The 24,102-nt window shown below is 39.6% G+C and overlaps 1 protein-coding gene across 3 annotated transcripts in view; it reads left to right on the forward strand.

The window, feature by feature from the left end:
- Positions 1-1,493: 1,493 nt before the first annotated feature.
- The window catches only part of LOC128867536 (uncharacterized), a 79,169-nt gene continuing 56,560 nt past the window's right edge, over positions 1,494-24,102 (forward strand). For 2 of the 3 annotated variants that reach the window (XM_054108833.1, XM_054108836.1), the window contains exons 1-2: positions 1,494-1,622; positions 16,029-16,957. In XM_054108833.1, the coding sequence (XP_053964808.1) occupies positions 16,825-16,957 (133 nt within the window). In that variant the 5' untranslated portion in view covers positions 1,494-1,622; positions 16,029-16,824. The remainder of the gene's footprint in view (positions 1,623-16,028; positions 16,958-24,102) is intronic. The other variant, XM_054108834.1, reaches the window with a different exon arrangement.

Consider the following 24,102-nt stretch of genomic DNA (forward strand, 5'->3'; position numbering starts at 1 on the left):
TGTGAAAAACTTCGTTTATTTAGGAACCAGCATTAACACCCATAACAATGTCAGCCTTGAAATCCAACTTAGAATCTCTTTTGCCAACAGATGCTAACTTGGACTAAGTAGGCAACTGAGCAGTAAAGTAATCTCTCGACGAACAAAACTAACACTCTACAAGACTCTCATCATGCCCGTCCTAACGTATGGCGCAGAAGCTTGGACGACGACAACACCCGATGAAGCGGCGCTTGGAGTGTTTGAGAGAAAGATTCTGCGTAAGATTTTTGGACCTTTGCACGTTGGCAACGGCGAATATCGCAGACGAAGGAACGATGAGCTGTATGAGCTTTACGACGACATAGCCGTGGCGCAGCGAATAAAAATCCAGCGGCTACGTTGGCTTGGTCAGGTCGTCCGAATGGGTACAGACGCTCCGGCTCTGAAAGTATTTGATGCGCTACCAGCTGGTGGTAGTAGAGGTAGAGGAAGGCCTCCTCTGCGTTGGAAAGATCAGGTGGAGAAGGACTTGGCTTCACTTGGTGTGTCCAATTGGCGCCGGTTAGCACGAGAAAGAAACGACTGGCGCGCTTTGTTAAACTCGGCCAAAATCGCGTAAGCGGTTATCGAGAAGAGAATATTTCTGGACAAGGTTGCCATTAAACAAGATAGCACTACAATTAGTTAAAAGAGTTAAACATATGCAACATCATAATAAAACGCTTAAATCGCGACATACTTCTTGATAGGGTTGCCATCTAACTAAAAATGCATCTTAAACAAATATGTCTGATAAATAACATATTAAGATATTTTAAATATTGCTATCTAATTCGAAAGGTATTGGTGAAGTTTTAAGGAAACACGTGTTTGACAAAGTTGCCACCTGTTCCAAAATTTATTTAATTTATCAATAGGGAATATATTTAAGAGAGGCTGGTCTGACTCCTACCATTTATTAACTAAGCTCGCATTAAGATCTCCCACTGTGCGAGAGTTGTGGCATCAACAGGCGGCACAACAACAAAATGTTAAAAAAACAATAACAAAAAAAAGAGTAAAAACTCAATAAAAGCAGCAACAATAAGCTCAACATAAAACTTGGAAAAATAACGCTACGGACTTGATGCTTCCACGGTAAAAGCAATAACAAATATTAGCAACAACGTGAAAGGCACCAACAGCAATTCGCGTCACCGTACCAAACCAAGCTTTGAACCTCTCGCTTGAACAACAACAACAAGAACAACAATTAAGGGGAGAGGGAGGGAAAAAAGAACCAAACGGTGGCATAAAAGTAACAACAACAGCAATTCAAAGCCAAAGCGTCAGCTGAAACAACAAAATATGCAAAGTGTGTGGTGCGCAGCAAAAAACAATTAAACAACAATAAAAGAGTATACGAAAAAAAACAAAAAACTCTAAAATAACATAAAATAATTTCATCTAAAAACTCATTGGAATACAAAACTAAATCAGAATTTATTCAGTTTCGATTGTTTAGAGAGTGCGGACGTGCAGTGATCACCAGTAGTGGCAGTGGATCAGTGATTACCAGTAGTGCCGCCAATCACGAGAATTTCAACATTTCAACTCAGAGACGAGTTTGGTGCATGCAACAAATAATTGCATTTGATGATGTATGCATTTGGCTAATTTTTGGCATCGCATTAGTACAGAAACTTGCAGTATTAGAGTGGAAAAGAAAATTTGAGAATGGCATTTTTTTTTGTCAAAAATATTGAAAAAAGTGGCTGGCTAAAAAACAATGTTTTTTTTGCGAATATTTATAATACGCCAATAAATAGCAGCTTAATGTTGCTTGCGAGCAAATAATTGCCCAATGAAACTAGGCCAGTGAAACGAAAGTGAAGTGACATTTGAAAGCGAAAGAACCAAAGGCAAAAAAAAAACCATGTAATTGTAATGAGAGTGCAAAGATTTTGCATAAACAAACTTGTGATGACCGCCGCCGCCGCCACGCAACGCAACCGGAAGTGACCAGCGCACGAAGTCGAAACGACTAATTGGCAGCAAGCCGTTAACGATAAAACAAATTGCTTTCGCGGCAAAAGTGGGAGAAAACAAATAAAGAAAACCGACTAATATTCTACTTCACCGCTGCCTACAGTTGGCGGCGCAGATTCCCAGTAATAATGTTAATTACGCATAGCAAGGCACGAAAGTCAGCACCAAAAGTTGACCCGATTTCTGCTGATGTGCATAGAAAAAAGTACACTCATGGGCAATAAATTAAGTGTGTGACATTTTGAACAGTTTTGGTTATTTAAATTTCGTTTTTTTACAAAGTACGTTCGGCAAGTCTTTTATATGGAAGAAAATGACTAGCACCTTGAGCAAAACAAAAACAAAAAAAAGGAAACAAGTTGTGCTGTAGTTGTAGTTGAAGATCTAGCGGCTGCATTTTGGCATTAAGGGCATCGCCAGATGTCGTACTCATAGCACCTGTGATACCCAAGCACACATATCTCTGTGCTCTGGTTAGGGGTTTTACTCTGGAGTTAACCATAGTAGCCTTCCAGCCTGAGTAATCAAGGTGATGTACAACCAGTGTACTATCGCCGGTCTTAGACCCGATTGACCTCTTGCACCGCCAGAAGACTTTTAGTGTTCGAGAGACCTTCTGCTTGACGTGCTTCTTCCAGGTCAACTTACTATCTAAGATTACTCCTAAGTATTGTACCTCAGAAGGCAGTTGTAGTGTTACTCCTTTCAAGGTGAATAGTAAAAAACCTTCCGTATTGCGTTTCCTAGCGAAAAGTAGTGAAAAGTACCAAGGTACTTTTTATCGGATGCACCGAAAGACTATGCAATACGCACCAGTGATCAATCTAGTTTAGGCCTCTTCTTCTTCTTAATTGGCGCGATAACCGCTTACGCGATTTTGGCCGAGTTCAACAAAACGCGCCAGTCGTTTCTTTCTCGTGCTAACCGGCGCCAATTGGACACACCAAGTGAAGCCAAGTCATTCTACACCTGATCTTTCCAACGCAGAGTAGGCCTTCCTCTTCCTCTGCTACCGCCAGCTGATACCGCATCAAATACTTTCAGTACTTTCAGAGCCGGAGCGTTTGTACCCATTCGGACCACATGACCCAGCCAACGTAGCCGCTGGATCTTTATTCGCTGCGCTATGTCTATGTCGTCGTAAGGCTCATACAGCTCATCGTTCCAACGCCTGCGATATTCGTCGTTGCCAATGTGCAAAGGTCCAAAAATCTTACGCAGAATCTTTCTCTCAAACACTCCAAGCGCCGCTTCATCGGATGTTGTCATCGTCCACGCTTCTGCGCCATACGTTAGGACGGGCATGATGGGCTACTTGCATTTTATTGCACATACCTACTAGTGACGGTCCTGAAATTAGTACGCACACATCATCCGCATAAGCTTGGACGTGTCCAATTTCCTGCAGATTATTAAGAAGAGAGTCCACAACAAAACACCAAAGTACATCAATACCTTGTCGGCAGCCTTTCTTAACCTCCAACTTGACTCCTTTATCGCTTACTCCATCTGTGATAAGCAGTCTCTTGGATAGCATAGAGTGAATCTATTTGACAATGATTTCTTCTACTGCATGCCTTCTGATAGAAGAGCAAATAGAGTCAAAGGTAGCATTAGCATTCTTAAAAGCTCATTTAATGCCCACAAACACACCAAGAGTGTACTCTCTTCTTTCCAACCCTTTTCTGATGATGCTGACGCATTCGTGTAGAGCCGATTCACAGGATTTTTCACTTTGGTAAGCGTGTGGTTGCGTTTTAGAACCATCATCCTAATCAATGCACTTTTTTAAACTAAAATTGAATGGGCTATAAAATTGTATACCAAAAATCATCTTCAAAATTATGGAATAGAAGGAAATGAGCGATCTGAAGAGCTCGCTAAGACAGGCACTCGCTTGCCGAACTGAAAACGTAACTAATTTCCATAATTTTTGCATAAGAGTTCGAAAAAGCGGTTAATATGGTTTTTCCTGTATACTGACTTGAATTTTTATAAAAAATTAATAGACACTAAATAAGAAAAAATGAAATAGGTAAAACTGGCTAAAATGTTGCAGACCAATTTTTTTGTCCATGAGTGTACATTTAGACACAGTCGTAGATGAGGCATTTTGAATCTGTTTTAAGTCGTGCATAATTTGTTTGGAAATTTTCGCAGTAGCGGGAAAGTAATAAATCTGTGAAAGTTGTCAGGGTTCAAAATATGATTGAGTTATTAAAACAAAAGTTAGTTTGAGCGAAAACAAAATCTCTACACATTCGCAAAAATAAATAAAATATTATGGTGTGCCTGGTTGTGGGTGGCTTAAGTTTTTTATCCGCAGATGCGTGAAAGTCAAAATTTAAGTACAGGAATAATATAAAGGGTTTTCCAATAACAGGTCTTATCTATCGCTATCGAGAGATGATTAACGTTTTTTGCGCCTGGAATTGGATGGCATTGATCTGGACATCGTTTATTTTTAACAAGACGGCGCTACGTGCCACACAAGCAACGGAACTATTGGTCTTTTACGGGAAAAGTTTTCGGACCGTGTTATTTCTCGAAGAGGTGATCACAATTGGCCACCGAGATCTTGTGATTTAACACCTTGTGACTTTTTTCTTTAAGGCCATGTGAAAGAGAAGGTCTACGCCGACAGCCAAGGGTCGATTCAAGACCTAAAAGATGGAATTCGTGAAGCTATCGCGGACATAGGGCAGCCACTTTGCAATTCGGTTATGGAAAATTTCATGAAAAGGATATTGTCCTGTAAGCGTGGTCGTTGTGGTCATTTGCCTGATGTTATTTTCTACTATTAACGGCATATCTTCCTCTTTATAATGAAACAAGCATCCGATCTTTTATATTAAAAAATAGCATTTTTCTTTGAATATCAAAATAACACCACTTAGACCGCTAGGGTCCATTGTGTTGCCAGGGCTATGTATCTGGAGTCGAAGGTATCATTTTATATAATTCATTATGCACGTCTTCACGCGCCGTTCAGCCTTTTGTCAGCAATATCCTTCAAGGATGAAAAATATGTTGAACCTAGCTACATTTGTGAAGTCCTATAAAGAACGGGGCAGTGCTAAGAAGGTGTTCCAAAGTACCACTAGCACTCGCTTCGTTGCTTGTGCTACAAGCATCGGTCTATACTAATCCATTTTCGGCTCCGTGATGTGCTCTGAGACAGTGTCCCGTTAGTACTCCAACCAATATTTTGCAGTTTTTCCTAGGTAGTGATAAAATAAAATTTGCGGTTTTAGTATTCCAAGTCCTTAGCATAATTTTGGCAGCTTTGAACGAGGTTGAGTGTTCCCATAACTAGCATCTGTGTTTCCAAAGCTAGTTCCTCATTTAGTTCCATTTTCAGAAAGGAGAGTGATGGGATATGAGTGCCTGCCCTTTCGGTTCTCTCATTTCATTCTATTCCTTTGTGCTCTTGTATCCAGCAAATAGTTACCTGCCCATTTCCGCTGAGTTCATCCCTTTCGGATCTGCACTGTTGAACAGATACCGAGCTAGTGCAAGGAGCCATAATTGCTTTAATAGCCGCTTGACAATCAATGAAAATGTTTCTCCGAGTATTAAGGGGAGTTAATTCCAGAGCTGATTCAGCTGCTTTTGTTGTGACATAGATTTCAGCTTGAAATATTCTGCAGTAATTAGCGAGTCTGAAAAGGAGGTGTTGGCCCATTTGTAAAGAAATTGTATGAATGGTATGTGTATTCTAGACATTTCTGCCACTCATTTTTCTTTCTAATGACTCTAGGCTTTTTACAAAATTTAACTCATGGAATCATGTGGTCTGACCTTCCTCTTGAATCCAGAATGTTGCCGTGACTAAAAAGTATCTGTGAGAATTGTCTTCAGTCTTCAGTCTTGGAACAGAACTTTTGGCTGAGTTTCTTACTTCCAGTTTGATTGAATACCAGTTGAGAATAGAATAGCAATAGATATCTGCCGCTTTTGGAGTTGTGCTGCTAGCGGCGCTTACACATATTCCAGCAATCCTTTGCACACTTTCCAATCTTTTAACGTAAGCTACTTCATCGCAGCCCGTCCACCATTCTAGCGAACCATAGAGCATTTTTGGTCTAGTGACCGCCACTTATATCCAATGTGTGAGTCGAGGAGATAAGTTCCAAGTTCTGTATGCGTATACAGCATTAGAGGCTTTCTTTGCTTCTTCGTCTACATTTAATTTCCATGACTGTTTGCTATCCACAGCAATGCCTAGGATGTTGATGTCGAAGTGACACGATCCTTCTGGTCACGGGTAAATCGGGGACGCTCGAGGGAACTTCTAAGGCTAACAAAACCTCAGCTCTCCAATTTGGTGGGTGTCCTTACCGGACATTGTCCGTTAGGTGTCCATGCAGTGCGACTTGAGATTGTTTCAAGACCTTTCTGCACAAGCTGTCTGCAAGATGAGGTGGAATCATCTCAGCACCTTCTTCTCAGCTGCACTGCTCTCGCCGGGCAAAGATCCAGAAATCCGGTATCTGATTTTTTTGCTATATCTGCGGATATTTCAGGTTTAAATATCAAATATCGGCCTCGGTAGTCTAGCGTAAGTGCACTAGCCTGCCAGAGTTTGTGGGTGCGAATACCACGTAAAGCATGGTCCTCGCGCTTTTTCAAACTGACCTACTTTCCTAGTTTCTAAAACAAAAATAAAGTAAAAAATTCTTTCCTCAACCCCAATACCCTTATCCTTCACACTCTTACTCCCGCACAAAAGTCAAGGCATTACTTGCATTATAGCTGCTAGAACAGGCAAAAAACAAACACAGTTACACATTGCATCAGTGGCGCCAGCAAGAGGAAGTGGGCAATCGCGGTAACAGCGCACACACACTAAATTTAGCGAAGTCCTCCACCATCTGTGTGATCCTTCTGGCAGAAAAATGTGAAACACAGATAGCGCTCTAAACAGATAGAAAGCGTCTTTCCTAAGCAACGACAGGTGGGCATTCCCACTATTTAGGACTGGTAGCGGCAGGCTAATCTAATCCGAATGGGCCTACCCTGTCAGAAATCAAAATATATTAATGAAACCAACGCAATACTGAGTCTTGTAAAGGCCCTATGCTTCCGGGTGGAGTGAACAAGGAAAACAAAAAAAATATCACACACCTGGTGCATCAGTACCACATCAGTTCCTTGTAATTACACACTGCGGCCGTCATTCTCTGATCCAAAGTCCCGTCTTCCTTTTTTCCACCTGTTTGGTTTTTTTTGTTTTTTTTTGTCGGGACAACTAGCAAGTGCATCACTCAGACATGAATTAAGTCCATTGTACTACACTTGGATTCCGTTTTAATTTTCCTTAGATCTACCCGATCTCCGAAGACATCTGAGTAGATCTTGTGGTGCCAAGGAGTCAAGATGGTCGCTTCTTAACACATCAGTGCCAAAGACCTCAGGCCTAATTCGAGCGAAGTCGGGGCAGAAGTACAGAAAGTGGTCCGCCGTCTTATCCTCTTCTCCTCATGCTGGGCAGTGTGCACTGTCTGAGGTGTCCACCTTTTCCCTTGTGCTTTGTCCATAGAAAGTGGCCCGTCATCAGTCCAACCAGCCGCCTACAGTCCCCTCTGCTTAGTGTCAGGTGCAACTGCGGCAGTCGTTCGGACATGAGCGGTAACATCAGTTTAGTCCATCTGCAGCCTCTCTCAGCCTGCCAAGCTCGCTTGTGGGTGGTAGTTACCCATTTGCTAACCGTGGCTGTGATGCCCGCAGAAGGGAGTGGCAAAACGGGCTCTGGGCCAAAGAAGTTGGCCTCAGAGCCCAACTTAGCTAAGGAGTCAGAGGTCTCGTTACCCGCGATACCCACGTGTCCCGGGACCCATGTTAGCATCAGTCTATTATGTCTACCGACATAGTTCAGCCTGGATTTACAGGACTTGACTACCCCTGATGTGGTACGAGGGCTGTATAAGGCTATACATTGTGTAAAATAAGTACCCGGAATTAAAAAAAAAAACACATTTTTTCATATTATTCATCATTATTTGTTGGATCGCCTTCAAAATAGGCTCCTTTTGAGCCGATACAAATATTCCAACGAACAACCCAGTCATCCATGGCCCGCTGGTAGGCCGGCGCCGGGATGGCCTTCAGCTCCTTTAGCGAATTTTTTTTAATGTCTTCAATCGACTCAAAACGCATTCCCCGAAGACGATTGCTGACTGGTTTGCATATCGTACTCGTAGACCCATGTCTCATCACCAGTCATTATGCGTTTCATGAACGTAGGGTCCGTATTAGCTCGGGAAACCATGTCTTCAGAGACCTCCTTCCGATGCTCTTTTTGCAAAAAATTGAGCTCTTTCGGAACAAGCCGAGCGGCGACGCGGCGCTTGCCCAACACACCAGTCAAAATGTTCTGAGCGGTCATGTGAGAGATGTTAAGCTCACGACCGATCTCTCTGGTACTCAAACGACGATTTTCAAATATAATTTTCTTAATTTCTTCGACGTTTTCGTCGGTCGTAATGATCGATGGTCGTCCGGAGCGAGGCAAATCTTCTACCACTTCACGGCCCTCTTTGAACGTCTTGTACCACTCGTAGGTTTGTGTTTTGGATAAACACGAGTCACCATAGGCTTCCCGCAACATATTTAATGTATTGGCACACGTAATTTTGTTCGCAACGCAAAATTTAATGCAAACCCTCTGCTCCACAAGTTTATCCATAGTAAAATTCGCCAAGTAAACAAAAGATCAACTCACTTTGACTGCAGAATAAAACACACTAAGTAATAGATCCCGTTCTAATAAGGCTTGTGCATTCAAGGACATGTGTACCAACATGAAAAAACCAAATTTGAAGTGTCAGGTATTCCCGGGAGAGTTTAAATTATAAATTCCGGGTACTTATTTTACACAATGTAAGCGCAGCTAGGCTGTCGCTGCAGACACATATAGATCTGCCTCTCCATCGCTTTTCCACAACAAAGTTCATCGCTTCTTGAACTGCATACACCTCCGCTTGAAACACAGATGCATGCATTCCAAGAGCAAAGTGCAGTTTTGTCCCGCTGGATTCCACGTAGACCCCAGAGCCGGAGCCATGCTCGGTCCTGGAGCCATCCGTAAAAATGCGAAAACAGTGTTTGCCGGGCTCATTTTCTGAGTCTTTCCACAACTGAGCCTCTGGTAGCACTACACTGTATCTCTTTTCAAGTACGACTCTTGATGGCATGTAGTCAAGGGGCATGGAGAGAATCGTTGGTTACTTTGTAGTGTGTGAGTGTCCTCGAATTTCAATTAGCCAAATTATTGTTCATGATGTTTGTTCTGACGACTACGGCGATCTACGACATGCTGCCGAATGCTGTTGTGCATTGAATATGTACCATTTGGGTTTCCTGAGCTCCTAACCAAAGAGTAGTTAACCTTCAAATCCATTTATAGCAATAAAAAAACTTGTCAAAAGATCCAGCACAGGGGGCCTCCAATTGAAAGCCGGCAATCACTCAGCATACTACAGATACGTACATATATTATATATCTACATGTCTATGCTAGTGATCAATTCTGAGTATAACTGTAGGTTAACACTTGGAATGATATTACCAAAATTGCCGCACATATTGCTCTTCGTCAGTTCGTCACATTTTGCCTAGTGATTTCATGAGTGAGGACGCGCTGCCTATTCATTGTGAGGGCGATAAACGCAAAAATTAAAAGATGTGCCTTTCTTCTTTAAAATTATAAACTTACCTTTATTTTTTGTTGCAAATATAAATTTTTTTTTTTACTATGGCAATGCGGAAATATGTAAAAATAATGATGTAAGGCATTAATGGCTTTCAAAATGCGTATTAAAAAAAAAGTAAAGCAAACAACTAAATATGATATTTTAAATTTTGTGTTAGTGAATTTTAATTAGTAGTTGGCGTTTGAACTTTATTTTGTATGCCTTAATTTAGTCAACGCTGGGTCATTCGATTGTTCTGTTAACGCATTACTGAACGCTTTGTCAGCCCATTGCAGTGCCAATGGCATAGGCGGCGCGTTAAAGTACTGTACGTTTTCCATAGCAAGGGTAATACCGACTACCAGCACAGAATTTAACATTTGAATAATAAACCTAAATTAATACTATTTTTGGCAAACAATAGAAGAATTCTGGAAACCCAAACAAAAAAAAAGAGATAAAATAAAATTAGATGGAAAAAACCTGCTAGAAAACAAAACCCAACTTAACAATAAAACCAGAAATTTTCATTTGCAATAAACAAACCGTCATTGCAAAAATATCTGCTGAACAAAAAAATCGTATAACCTTTGCCTGGGTCATAAACGCCCAGCGCACGATTTATGTTAATAAAGCAATTTTTTTTAAATATATTGTACCTTTTTTGTTTCTAAAATATAACCAACACGCCCTCTTTCAACTGGGCACTTCCTCACAAGTTAGAAGCTACGAATTTAAATATATCAACAAAATTTTTATATTCAGGATTTAGTATGAATGTTTTTTGAGAGAAGTTTTATTATATGCGGCCGCTGTAACTGAATGAGTTGGTGCGTGACTACCATTCGGGAGTGCATAGGTTCGAATCTCCGTGCTTGAAACACCAAATGATAGAACAAGTTTTTTTATATTAGCATTCGCTGCTCGGCAGGCGATGGCAAATCTGCGAACGTATTTCTGCCATGAAAAAGCTCCTTATAAAAAAAAGCTGCCGTTCGGCTTGAAACTTTAGATTCCTCCATTTGTGGAACAACATCAAGACGTATGCCACAAATAGGAAGAAAAGCTCGGCCAAACACCCGAAAGAGGGTATTTCCTCACCCAATCAGTAAGGAAATTTTGTAGTTTTTTATCTGGTAAATATGGCAAATAACCACCATGACCGTAAAGCCCAAAGCCGTAACATGGGCAACTGTTGGCTTGTTTTAGCAGACTAATGACTTCATAGCCTCTCGACATATTTATACATACATATATGCCAGAGGCGCCAAGTCTTATCATAGGAAGGCCATTTTATGTGCCTATTGTAGAGATAATTTTTAACGAATACGAGGGGTGCCTTTTATATTTCGGGATTAGAGAACAAAAACAAATTGTAATCATCGAAAATCACTTTATTGCTTTTCAAAATATTCTCCATGAAGATCTATACACTTTTGCATGCGTTTGAACCAATTGTCGAAGCACTTTTGCCACTCTGAATGAGGTACCTCCAAAACATGCATTCTGAATGCCGCAACCGCTTCTTCAGGTGTCGAAAAACGTTGACCTCTCAGTTTGTTTTTTACGTACGGGAATAAAAAGAAGTCATTCGGTGCCAAGTCAGGACTATACGGCGGATGACCCATTAATTCGATGTTTTGGGTGCTCAAAAATGCAGTTGTTTGAGCCGATGTGTGAGAGCTCGCATTGTCCTGGTGAAGAGTGATCCGTCTTTGGCGATTGGTTTTCCTATTTTCTTGGAAGACAACTGGCAAACAAATGGTTGTGTACCACTTAGAATTAATTGTTCTGCGTTGTTCTAGTGGTACGGTTGCGACATGTCCAGTTTTTCCGAAAAAACAGGCGACCATTTGCTTGGAAGTGCTTTGTGCGCGAACAACTTTTGTTGGATTTGGCTCATCTTGAAACACCCATACAGTCGACTGATGTTTACTTTCGGGCTCATACGCGTAAATCCATGATTCATCACCTGTCACGATGTCATAGACGTGTTTCAAAGCCCCGCGATCTTATTTTTTGAGCATTTCCTTCGACTAATCGACACGAGCCTTTTTTTGAGCGATTGACAAATTGTGTAGGATCCAACGCGAACAAATTTTTTTGACAGTCAAATGTTTATGCAATATTGAATGTATGCTGGTCCCACTAATGCCTAAGATTGTCTCAATCTCACGATAGGTCACATGACGATCTTGCAATATCAGTTCGCGCACAGCATCAATGGTTTTCGGAACAACAAATGATTATGGACGACCTTCACGAAATTCGTCTTGGAGTGAACTACGACCACGATTGAATTCACCATACCATCGATAAACACTGGTCCTTGAGGGAGCTTCATCGCCAAAAAATGAACTAAGCTCATCCATGCAATGTTGCTGAGTTAATCCACGTCGAAAGTTGTAAAAAATTATCGCACGAAAATGTTCACGATTTAATTCCATTTTTGGACCGAGATGAATCTTTAAGTTACTGTAAACAACACAAATAGCGCTGGTATTTCAAAACGTTCTGAGTACGTAAAAGCCAAAAAACGATACAGCTGTCAGTTGCCAGATTGCAACACCAGGGTTGCCAAATCCCGACATATAAAAGTCACCCCTCGTACTTCCAGCTCATAGAAATTCGGATTTCTGGTGAAAAAATGACAAAAAGCTAAATTGTTATCCGCTTGATCTCTAGACTGACGTCATTTTTGTAGTTGATGCTACTCCCAAGATACACAAAGCCCTTCACAACTTCAAATTGCTGGTTGTCAACACTAACATATTGTCCAAGACGCGAAGACTCCTTAGGCTGTCCAGTTGATTTCGCCGATAATGTCGATATCATAGGCATATTCGTAAGATAGCAGCACTCTTGTGGAAGATAGTACCAGTGCGTTTTAGCTCGGCAGCGCTTAAGGATTTTTCAGGAAAAGTTTGAAAAAGTCACAGGATAGAAAATCATCTGATCTGAAACCTCGTTTGGTATGGAACGGCTTGGAGTGATTACTTCCAATTCTGCCGGAACTTGCGGTAGCGCTCAAAGTCTTCTTACACAGCCGTACTAGTTTTGTGAGGATACCAAACTCAGACTCAGTGATTTCTATCTGTGCTATTAAAGGCGGCTTTAAAATCAACGAAGGGATGGTTTGTGTCGAGTTGTTTTTCGTGAGTTTTATGCAAGATTTGATGTATTGGGAAGATCTGGTCTGTGGTTGACTTAGGTCTGAACTCGCACTGATAAGGCCCAGTCAGTTTGTTGACGATAGGTTTCATTCTCTCAAACAAAGATTAAAATTAAAAAGGAAACAAATAACTTGTAAAAATGTGCCTAGTGCTATAGCTTGAACTCCTCCCGGAGACAATTACTAGGTCTCTGAGTAAACTGGGGGTCGGGACCGACCTTATAAGATGTATCTACAAAATGCTTTTCGACAGACCAGTCGCGGCATCTCCATTAGCCGTCAGGTGCGGAGAGGCACTCCGCATGGTGGTGTTCTCTCACCATTTCTCTGGGTTATTGTTGTAAATGACTTGCTGGAGGAGCTGGTGAGAGGGCGTTGCAGAGCAATTGCCTGACGTGGCACTAATTGTTAGAGGAACATTTTGGATACTCTGTACATCTTGCTGCAGGGATATCTGAACGTAGTTGTTAGATGGGCAACGGATTGCGGCCTGTCGGTGAATCCTCTTAAGACGGAGCTAGTCCTATTTACGAGGAAATATAAAATACCCAGAGCTCAACTTCCCTCTCTAAGGGGCGCTCCTCTGATGCTTTCAGACAAGATGAGGTACCTAGGTATTATCCTTGGCAGCGACCTTACATGGAACCCCAATATTGAGGAAAGAGTAAGGAAGGCAACAATCGCCTTCTATGGATGCAAGGGCGTAATTGGCAAGAGATAGGACCTTTCGCCTAGAGTTGTTTTTTGGCTGTATAATACTATTGTAAAGCCTATCTTGTTATATGGGGTCATAGTCTGGTGGAACTCGCTAGAGAGGACGTCATTGGTGAAGAAGTTGGAGACAGTTCAGAGGTCGGAACTCATTGGAATCAGTGGGGCTCTTCGAACGGCTCCTACTCTGGCGCTCAACGCTATGTTAAATGTAGTACCCGTAGACATAGCAAGCAGAATTGCCGCTGCACGTAACGCAATCGGACTATTGGCTCAACCTCACTTATGGGCACTCAAGCATTCTTAGAAACTTCGAGCTCATCTTCCCTGTCAACGGATCAATGCATACCCTCGCTTAGTCCAACTGGAACTTTCTCCACTCATATTCCATCAAGGGAAGAGTGAACGGGGTGCTACACTTGGGGACAGGGTCTGGTGAACTTCTTCACCGATACATCGAAGTTGTAAGAAAAGGTTGGCGGAGAAGTTTTTTGCGTGGAGCTCCCCATCAGACTCAAATTCAGGTTACCGAACCACTGCAGTATATTCCAGGCAGAGATAGCCGCAATCAACGAGGCAGCTGATTGGCAGCTCACATGCACACTAACAGTCAAGAAAGTAAATATTTACTCTGACAGCCAAGCGGCAATAAGGGCCCTCGGGTCAGTGACGGTGCATTCGAAACTGGTCAGGGAATGCCTGACCTCACTTTCGACAGCGTCCGAATTCTTTGACATAAGCCTCATCTGGGTTTCTGGTCACAGGGACATAGCGGGAAACTGTGAAGCGGATGAGCTGGCCAGACAAGGGACATGTGAGGTGATTTCCCAGAAAGTGTTGGGAAAGTACACGAACTTGTAAGGTAGCGAAATCCTTCTGGCCACGTCTTGAGGGGGGGCGCTCCGGCGAGCTTCTGAGGTTGACAAAATATCAGCTTCCGAATTTCGTGGGATTTCTCACAGGACACTATGCGCGAGGAATGCATGCTGTGAGACTGGGAATTTCCTCGAGTCCTTTCTGCGCTGGATGGAGGATGAGGTGGAATCATCTCAGCATCTTCTCCTTAGCTGCCCTGCTCTTACGTGGTTAATATCTAGGCATCTTGGCTCTTACTTCTTTGCTACGCCTGCTGATATAGCGGACGCTGACATTAAAAATCTGGTGAGTTTCATCAGCAGCACAAAGCGGTTGACGCAAACGCAGGACAGTCATCGTTCATAATTCCCTCACGCTAAACCCACCCACCTAACCATCGAACCACCACCTCCCCCGCCCTCTCCTTGCCACCTATCGGTTTTTTTCTTTCACCTCACCTCCTTCATAATGGTATCACAAAGGACGAATGCGTTTATCTCCATCCAAGTGCGCTCATTGCTTGGGCAACCATTCCAACCTAAACTAACCTAGCTTGGACTATTTATAAAGCTTTCAATTCGCTGCGCAAACTTTTTGCAGTACAATCAAATCACAAAGACGGGCCGATACTCTTAGCTACTAATGCCTTCGTAATAATATTTCTAATAAATAAATAAATTAAAAATATCACAAACAGCTTCACTTGTCGTTATAAAGCTGTAGGCAATGCTTAGTTAATTAACTGTAGGCATACACATCCTCACATTAAGCATTAATATGAACCATGTCGAATTTCTATCTCAGCTATTTTTAATTAAATTTAATTTACCATTACATATGAAATTAAAAAATGATTTGTCGCTGACTCATATCAACAGTTCTCCGCTTAAAAATTATCCGGCTAGAGAGGACTTACAAATATTATTCTATTCGATTAAACACATACGCCAGGCGGAAAAAGCTCTTCGCTTAAAACTTTAATTTCGAAATCTCTGTCGTCGTCTGTGTCTTGACCTTTCACGCTCAACCGCCTATCAGCGTTTATGACTCGCTTTCGTGCTTCGTTACGCATCAGGTTATTGACAGACGTTGCTCATACGCATCATAGAAAAAAAAACAACAAACAGTGCTAGAGCCAAAATGCTAACGCCGAAAATACAAAGTTGCCGAATATCTCAATCTTGTATTGTTTTGTACTTCGCGTGCCTTTGACGCCTGGATGGGGCTGGAGTGGGACGCTTGTTGTAGTAATATTTCAATTCTGTTTGAAGTTTGTAACGGTATACCCTTGTTTTTGCCTAAGACTAGCCACTGGGCTACGCATCGCCGAATACACTTGAATTGTTAGGTGAAGCAAAAAGCCGCTCAATCGGCATCTTAGCTTCTTTTCACACTCAACTGTTCTGGATTTGATTCTTTAATTTCCACGTTGCCTTACCATTTACACTACAGCTTTTCTACTCATTACTTGCAAATTTGTGTATGTTTTTTCTTTTTCTTTTACTTTTTCAACAATGCGCTCTCTTAATTTTATATTCACACACTTGGCATGGCTTTTGTTTTTCTTCCTCTTTCGCGGCAATTAGTGAAATTTCGTTGGGGTCCAACGACAGCCAGTAAGCAATAGGCGAGGAAGAAGAAGAATAGTTAAACAGCATAGCGCGCACAAAGCAGAAGAGTATCTCATTTTAAGTGTTAAAGAAAGCGAACAGCGAAACAGCCGCAATCTTCATCATCAACTAACGAGCGAAGACGCACGCGCACATGCTTAGCCCTGCAAGTATCTTTAGCACCTGCAGCCGATCATCGGTGAGCACAACCCAGAAATTGCCAAACGCGCAGAAGTTATAGCAATCGGAAGAGTAACAACGAAAATAGGCACCCATTGCTAGACCATCAGCAACATAATCATCTTCATCGTAATTAGCAGCAGTCGCTGCGGTGGGCGCAGCCAGTAAAGAAATGGCAGTGATTCTTTTGTATCTTCCGCACAGCTAACTTAATGCTTCAGTTGTGCCGCGAATTTCGGTAAAAGCGGCCGCTTATTCTCTGCCAGAAAAATGAATAACAGTAATGAGAAACGAAATTCGTTATTAAATTTATACGTTAAATAAAATTTCATTCAAAGCGATATGCAAATAAAAAAGTTAAAAATTAAAAAGAAATACAAAACATTAACTCTTAAAAATTCTACAAATTAATGCCCCGAAAATTTCGCATATAAATTATTCGCATAAATTAAGAAAAAAATTGATTGATGTGATTTTAATAAATGACAACGAAAGCGAAGCTGCATTAAATATTTATTAAATGCAAGAAATTTGTGCATAGTGAAAGTTTGAATAAGGAAAAAATATACGTAAAATTAAAAAAAATTTCAAAATGTCTCGACATAAAAATATTTTATTACCAAAAATGTATACACAAACAAATTTAATTTTACTGCTGCAAATAGTTTTTGCTGCTCTCTCATCGACGCTTACAGTGGATAATCAATTGGTATCAGCGCGAAACGGTAAGTGAGGCTCATAAAAACAGACAAATAATGTCATTAGAAATATAAGGATTTAACAACAAGTCTTGCGAGGAATATAATGTCGGGTAGTTTTTTAAGAGCTTGAGAACTTGAAATACAGTCTGTGTCAGAAAAAATGCACCGCGATTATTCATGAAGTATAAAAGACATATATTTAAATTTTTTTTTACATGAAAGTATGTACAAAATTACGAGTCACAATTTCTCAGTAAGCTGTGTAGTATTCATCGTTGTCGAGTGCAGCCTGGCATCTTCTTCATGTTTTGAACCAGCTTTTCTGCGTAGCTCGTCGACAAAGAGGACCAGATTTTGCGAATTTGACGCACGAGTTGCTTTAAATCATGGACTTGCCTTCCGCCAAAATGCGTTTTCATAGTTTCCCACACATTTTCAATGGAGTTGGCGTCTGGGGACTGGGAAGGCGAGTCCTTTTCTTGTTTTGTTGTTTTGGGTTTTTTCTGAGAGCAGTGGTTTTGATGATGTGGGGCGGTAGGATCTGTTCGTCTCCTTCAGTCAACGTTCGATGGTGTTGATACTCACATATATTCCCTTTTTAGCAAGAACTGATCGTGCTTGGAATAGTCACAAAGAAGGGACCCGCTTATAAAGTTGGACGATCACTTTATCCTGCTTTTTTTCGTCACTCGCCTCAAGCCGCGCTCCGAAAAGTCACCATTTTTGTACATTTTATACCGCTGAATCTACATCACAACAATTTTTTTAATTACTTTTGCACCCGCGACGTAAGATAATTTCAGCCCTTTCGAATGCGTGCATAAAAATACCGCCTCAAAACGCTTCGCGTAGTTCTCACTCATTTTTGTTTGGTTGCGTTTACGGGAAAGTTTCGAACAACACTAACCTGAGTTAGCACTGGCGTCGTAGCCCTTGAGTGGGACTATTACGCAGCAAAGAGCAGAACGAAATATATCTTGAAGTCACAAGAAAAAAATCGGTTTTTTTTCGTCTGACACAGACTGTATTAATATTTTTTTTACAATATCAAAGTAAATTTCCATAATTTGGAAGCGTTTCTCTGGCATTAAATGATTTATGATGACTTGCCAAATCGTAATGAACAAAAATGTCAACAATGTTTTCCATTTTCAGCTTTCAAACTATATAAGTAGTAATCGACATCGATAGTTCTCATGCAGCTAAAAGAACATCCGATATCAGGTGCGATTTTAATAGCCCTAAAAATGCTTCCAAATATTTTGAGAAGAATACAGCGGGACCCAAATCACACTTCCTAGGATATTGTCGAGCAAAACTCGCTTATAAAAGAATTAACTGCCATTAGATATGGTTGCTAATATAGTTGCTCTGGATGCACTTACTATTAAAGAGTCTTTCAAAAGAAGCGCCTAGATGTTGTTTTAAAATAAGACATATAAACACTCAGATTAATTCAAGTTTCACTATTCCTAATCAACATACGGTTCTTAGCAATTATATGTGACAAATAGCATCATTTAAATGCCGACCAGCAGGTATCTACAGGCCATTAAACAAGACTTAAAATTTTCAAGAACTCACTCACAAATTATCGCCTTGAATTCAGCAATCTCACTCCGAATGTTATGCTTCAGCTCTGGACTATTTGTTGGTTTATTCACAGAATTTTCTTTTCAAAAACCCCTGTTTGCTCTATCAGGTCCTTTTCAATTCTCGACAGAAACAGTTTCTTGAACTTGTTTCACCAACCTTTGAATCTTCGACTTAATCGGATGATTATTTCCATGAAAAAAATTACGAATTTTGCGATATCCTTTTCTTAAAGATCGACGATTTTCATAATAAGTTTTAATAATTTTAAGGCGTTGCTGTGTCATGTAAAAGTTCTGGATAGAGTTCATAAAGGGGTTAGGGGCAGTAAGAGGCCCGACAAAATGATGATTCTTAATATTTTTTTTGTAGTCAATTGCTTTATTTTACAAAAATAAAAACATAGCACTAATACATCATGTTTCGACTTGTCTTTAGCAAAATTAAAAAAAAATTAATAATTGTAAAAGTTAACGCTGTTTGTGTGGAGCCCGTTTCTCCAGAAGTCCCTTGCGGTGATCATAACAAGTCCTTGGAGATTCATCTAAAATCACTCGGACAAGAGAAATTAGTTTATTAATAGATAATCTTGCACCTGATCGAAGCGTTTTTTTTAAATTAACAATATGGCGGCCTCAGGAAATATTTTTCAGATTTTCGAGAAAATAACCGACTATTAATAAAAAAATCGAAATTTTTGAAAAAAAAATCCTTCGACCAGGCACGAGTTTTTTATGTTTTCCAAAAGCAGTATAAATTTTATTGAAATCTACCAAGCGGTTCTTAAGTTACAGTGATCACCAGTTCAAAAGACATAGTTTTGAGAAAAACGCATTTAAAGTCCGGAGCGCCCAAGCGCCCTTTGTTAATTGTTGAATAACTCGAAGAGTATTTGTCGGATTTACTTAAAATGTTCACACAATATTTTTAAGATATTATACTTAAATAAAATGTAAAAAAATCCAATTTTTGAGGATTCTGACTACCTCTAGGTCATGCTATTGCCTACCGAGGGACGATTTTCTATTATTTGATGTTTCATGCACCCATTAGGCTATGGCGAATATTATGCTTAACATTTCAATATATGTTAAATGAATTTTCTTGAGTGAGGATTACTTTATTAGGGGGAAAAGAAAAAATAGGCTATTTTAGCTTTCTTCCATTTTTTTTTTGAAAAAAAAATTGCATTAATCTTAAAAAATAATAAAAATTCGCCAACCTTGTTTCCATTGCATCAGAACTATTTAGGTGTGAATCAAGTGTTTAAGACATAAATACTCGTATAAGTCGACGTGAATTAATTAAAGATGGCTTCCCGTAAATTTGGCGGCTCGAAATTGACTTTAGAGTGTTTTCTAGTGTACATTTTTCTTAGAATAATATGTAGAATTCTTGAAGTCTGCAGAGAACGATGACGAGAAAAAATTTACCTGTCCCAATGAATATAATGAGCTGTGTCTTTGAAAGAAAAAACATTTTTTTTCTAAAACATTTTGAAAAAAAAAACCAATACCAGCAATTTTTTTTAGAATAACATCTAGAAAAAGAATCATTACCATTGAAATAGTTTTTTCTTCGTGGTTTGTAGATAGAATTACATACTAAAAAAGTAATAGCAGTTTGAGGATAAAATTCATGTTGCCCAACAGCATGTCAAAAGATTTTAGTCCCACTTTTTATGAGAATTTCAAATCTGTAACTGAAATTTCTGTGTCAGTTCTTGTTAAAAAAATATGACACACAAGTCTTTTTATAAAAAAAACCCTAATATTTAAGGATAATCATATTTTATTTAGTTTTTAAGTTGAAAAAACTTTCTTTTTTTATTTTCTTTTTGAAGCTGAAGGCAGAGAGCTGTTCTAAATGCTCCAACAATAGTCAGCCATCATGTGTGTATGTATATCGAGGCTACTAGAATCGTTCCTATATCGTACGAGAGTCCTGGGGGAACCACTCTCCTTGTTTTTCACTTAGATCCTCAAGGTTGGCAGGGTAATAGTCGAGGTGGTTATGAAGAAAGTGTAACTTGATGCTTATTTTACATCCCAGTCTTTAAAAGTGACTCATTAGTTTTTCGACGTATTGGGAATAATCAGAACTTTTTTTATGCCCCAAAAAATTTGGAACAAGCCAAACAAACTCATGCCATGCGTTTTTCTCGATCTCTGTTATAACGTCCGTAAAATTTGAGTCTTTTATTAAAGATTTAATCTGCGGGCCATCAAAAATTCCCGCTTTTATATTTTCTGTACTTAGTTTTGGAAACTTTTTTGATAGAAAAATTAAACAATTATCGTGTCTGTCAAAACCTTTTACAAAGTGTTTTATAAGCCCTAATTTTCTGTGTAATGGGGGTAAAATTATATGATCCCTTGATACTAGAGTTGGGTTTATCACGTTCTGTTGACCGAGAACTAGCGCTTCCCGAATAGGCAAATCTTTTTTAATCCAACGCTGTATTTTAACTCTACTGTCCCACAAACCAAAGAAAACAGGGATAGTTTGTGGAACCACTTTGTTGGCCTAGAAGGAAGTTTAGCACTTTTAAATCGACACATATGACCCAATTGTGTTCCACATATTTAATGTTATCTAAAACCAGGGCAACCGTTGTATATTCTTCTTTTCTTTAGTAGAGTGTGCAATAGGCAACGACTCTAATTTATTCCCATTGTGCAAGAGATCGCATTTTAGACTCCTTTTTTATGAGTCTATGAATAAACACCACTCATTAAAAATGTAGTTTTGTAATCCCATTGTAGCCATTAAACCAGGTATCATATATCTTTACAAAGTACAACATCATCTTCTTCAGAAAAATATTTCAGAAAATTTTGTTCCCTTGTGCTGTTGTTACTGAGTTTCTTTCTTTTAACATAGAAGCCAAAAGTTCAAAAACCGACTTTGATATACCCAAATCACTGATAAGCTCATTTAAATCGTCTTGATTGAATGGTCTCGGTGTTTCCAGGTCACATTCAAACTCACTATCCCTACAGTCAGTATTCGCCTTTAAATGCATAGGCTTCTCCTGTGATGGACCAGCTTGAGGTTCAGATGATACCTTAGAGTTTAAAGCACGTATATGCCGACCGTATGCAAGGGTATTCCCATTTGGCTCGATTTTTCCGGTTAATGCCAGTTATGTTAACCAAAGAAAGATAACAGTCGTCGTGGTGGTTCACGGGTTTCTTCCAGGCCATAGCAGTTTCGTACCTAAATCTTCTTATTTGTTCACAAATGTAGAAACTCAATGCATATTTTGCATAACTTTTGAGGAATCCAAGGCTAGTTTTTCATTTTCATCGGGTGACCAACGTAATTTTTGTAAGCCTCAATTACGAACGGTATCACATTTAATTGGTATTCTTTAAACAGATACTCTCCGCAAATGAAACAAAATTGTTTCGGATCATTCACACAGGCTCATCTATATGATACCATTTCAAATTATAATAATAAAACCTTTTCTTTAATAATTTTTCAGCAAACGAGCATGAAAAACAATGAATTATTAACGAAAGCTATATCTCGTAAACAAGAGCTGTCACAAGTTGATTGGGGGTATATTTAGAATCACCGATATCAAATTAGTAAACATCAAGTAATAAACCTCGATCATAAGACAAAAGTTCCAATATTGCTGGCCAGTGTTATTATCAATGTGAAAAGATAAAATGAATTGTAATTTGCTGAAACTTTTGAGAGTTACTTGAACGTACTCGTACAATAATTTCCATAAACATTAACAGTTTCCAGTTATATTTTTTAATGAAATGCCTATCCAGCTTATTTCTATGCCACTGCATTGATTTTCCGCTTTGAAAAAGAAAAAAAATAAAGAATATGCTTCAACGAAAATGCCCTTGAAAAAATTAGTTCCAACTAAAAAGCTGTCTGCCCATTGGCATGTATCGTCGCGTACCTTTTGTTTCAGTTAAATAAATATTTATTCACAAAACTCTATGTATTATTAGCAACCTGCGCTTAGTTATGCACACCGTCAGCAGTGGCAAAAATAATTAAAATCAGTAGCCTGGGCAAAAGAGTAGTCAAAGGGCGGGAAAAATACAAAAATAAAAAAAACCAAACATCCGTGCACGCAAATGTTGAAAAATCATGAAAGAGATTTTTGATTAAAAGCCTAAAAATACGGGAAATTTGAAAAATCATTAGAACGTAAAATTCAAGAATAGGCGCAAGCAGGACGTAGATGGTGAAGCAGTTACAAGAGGAAGTTATCGACCTTTAGCGACTGGTAATTCGTTTTGCTATTACGGGTGGGGTAATGCCCCCAATTGAGATTTTTGCTGTCACAGGCGTTTTATTATGCTGTGACTGGCTTTTATGTGACCTTATTGAATAATTTATGAGCAGCCACATGAATGCGGGCACGCAAAAAAATGCTATCTTACCAATATGATTACCGGTTGCTCTAACCAGATAATCGACCAATTGAAAGTGTCATTTTCTAATTTAGGTTTCTCTATTTTAAAAAATTCATGAGTGGTTTTTTAGCTTTAACACACTAGACTTAGAATACAACAGGAAAAAACATTTCCAAATCAAAAATTCTATAGTCTCTTCGACATCATATCGTCATTCTATATCGGGTTCACAAACACAATTGTGTTTCGAGAAATGAGGAAGCGTGCGAGGAAATGGCTTAAGATAGGATTTGCGGTAAGCGTCTGATCATAAAATTCTCTCTCATATTTCTGCGCTCACAAGTTGGGGAGTAGAGTAGAGATTCATCCGAGTAACTGCAGATTATCGCTGACACTTTAACCATTCCGGAATAAAAGAAAAACACTAAACTTGCTGAGGTTCTCTAAACTAAAGGAATTACGAGTCATAGGACTAATATTGCTCATATGACCGCCTGATTTGGAGTGCCGCATAACTATTGAGTTGAGTTGTTGTTGTTGTTGAAGATGTTGAGTATTTCTACTGAAATAATCCTAATTAGCCACCAGCACAGTTTTACTACCACAGTTCTCGGGTGATGATGTCTTTTTTTTTTGTTTCTAAGTCAGATCCATTTTGTGAAATCCAATTATAGCAGCAAATTCTTTATCTCTATGTGTGAGATCTCATTAATTTGCTGTAAGAAAGGCTTACCGAAGGAACGAAGTCTTGCCTTAGCTAGCCGTGGACATTCACATAAGTAGTGGAAAATACTTTCCTTCACCCCTTCCGCTTGTCAGCTTGTCATGGGATTGAAGGGTAGGTTGAGTCTAGTTGCATGATTCCCTGCTTTCCAATGGCCTGTAAGGGTTGCAGTGATGCGTGAAATGTTTGGCCGATAACATCCTAACAGATCATTTGTCCTTTGAATTTCGTACGACGGCCATGTGTTTTTTGTCGTAATACTTGTAGTTAATTGCTTCCACCTTCTATTGGCTAAAGCATGATGTGTGATGTGAATGCTTTTATGATGCTGAAAGGGGTGGCGACTGCCATCACCTCTGCCATGTCTAGTGCCGAACTTTTTCTTGCTAACTCATCTGCTATCTCTATCCTATGACCGGGAACCCATATCAGAGTAATTTCAAGCCAATGACTAAGTAATT

The sequence above is a fragment of the Anastrepha ludens genome, chromosome 6 (genome assembly GCF_028408465.1).
Source record: "Anastrepha ludens isolate Willacy chromosome 6, idAnaLude1.1, whole genome shotgun sequence".
Classification (NCBI taxonomy): domain Eukaryota; kingdom Metazoa; phylum Arthropoda; class Insecta; order Diptera; family Tephritidae; genus Anastrepha; species Anastrepha ludens.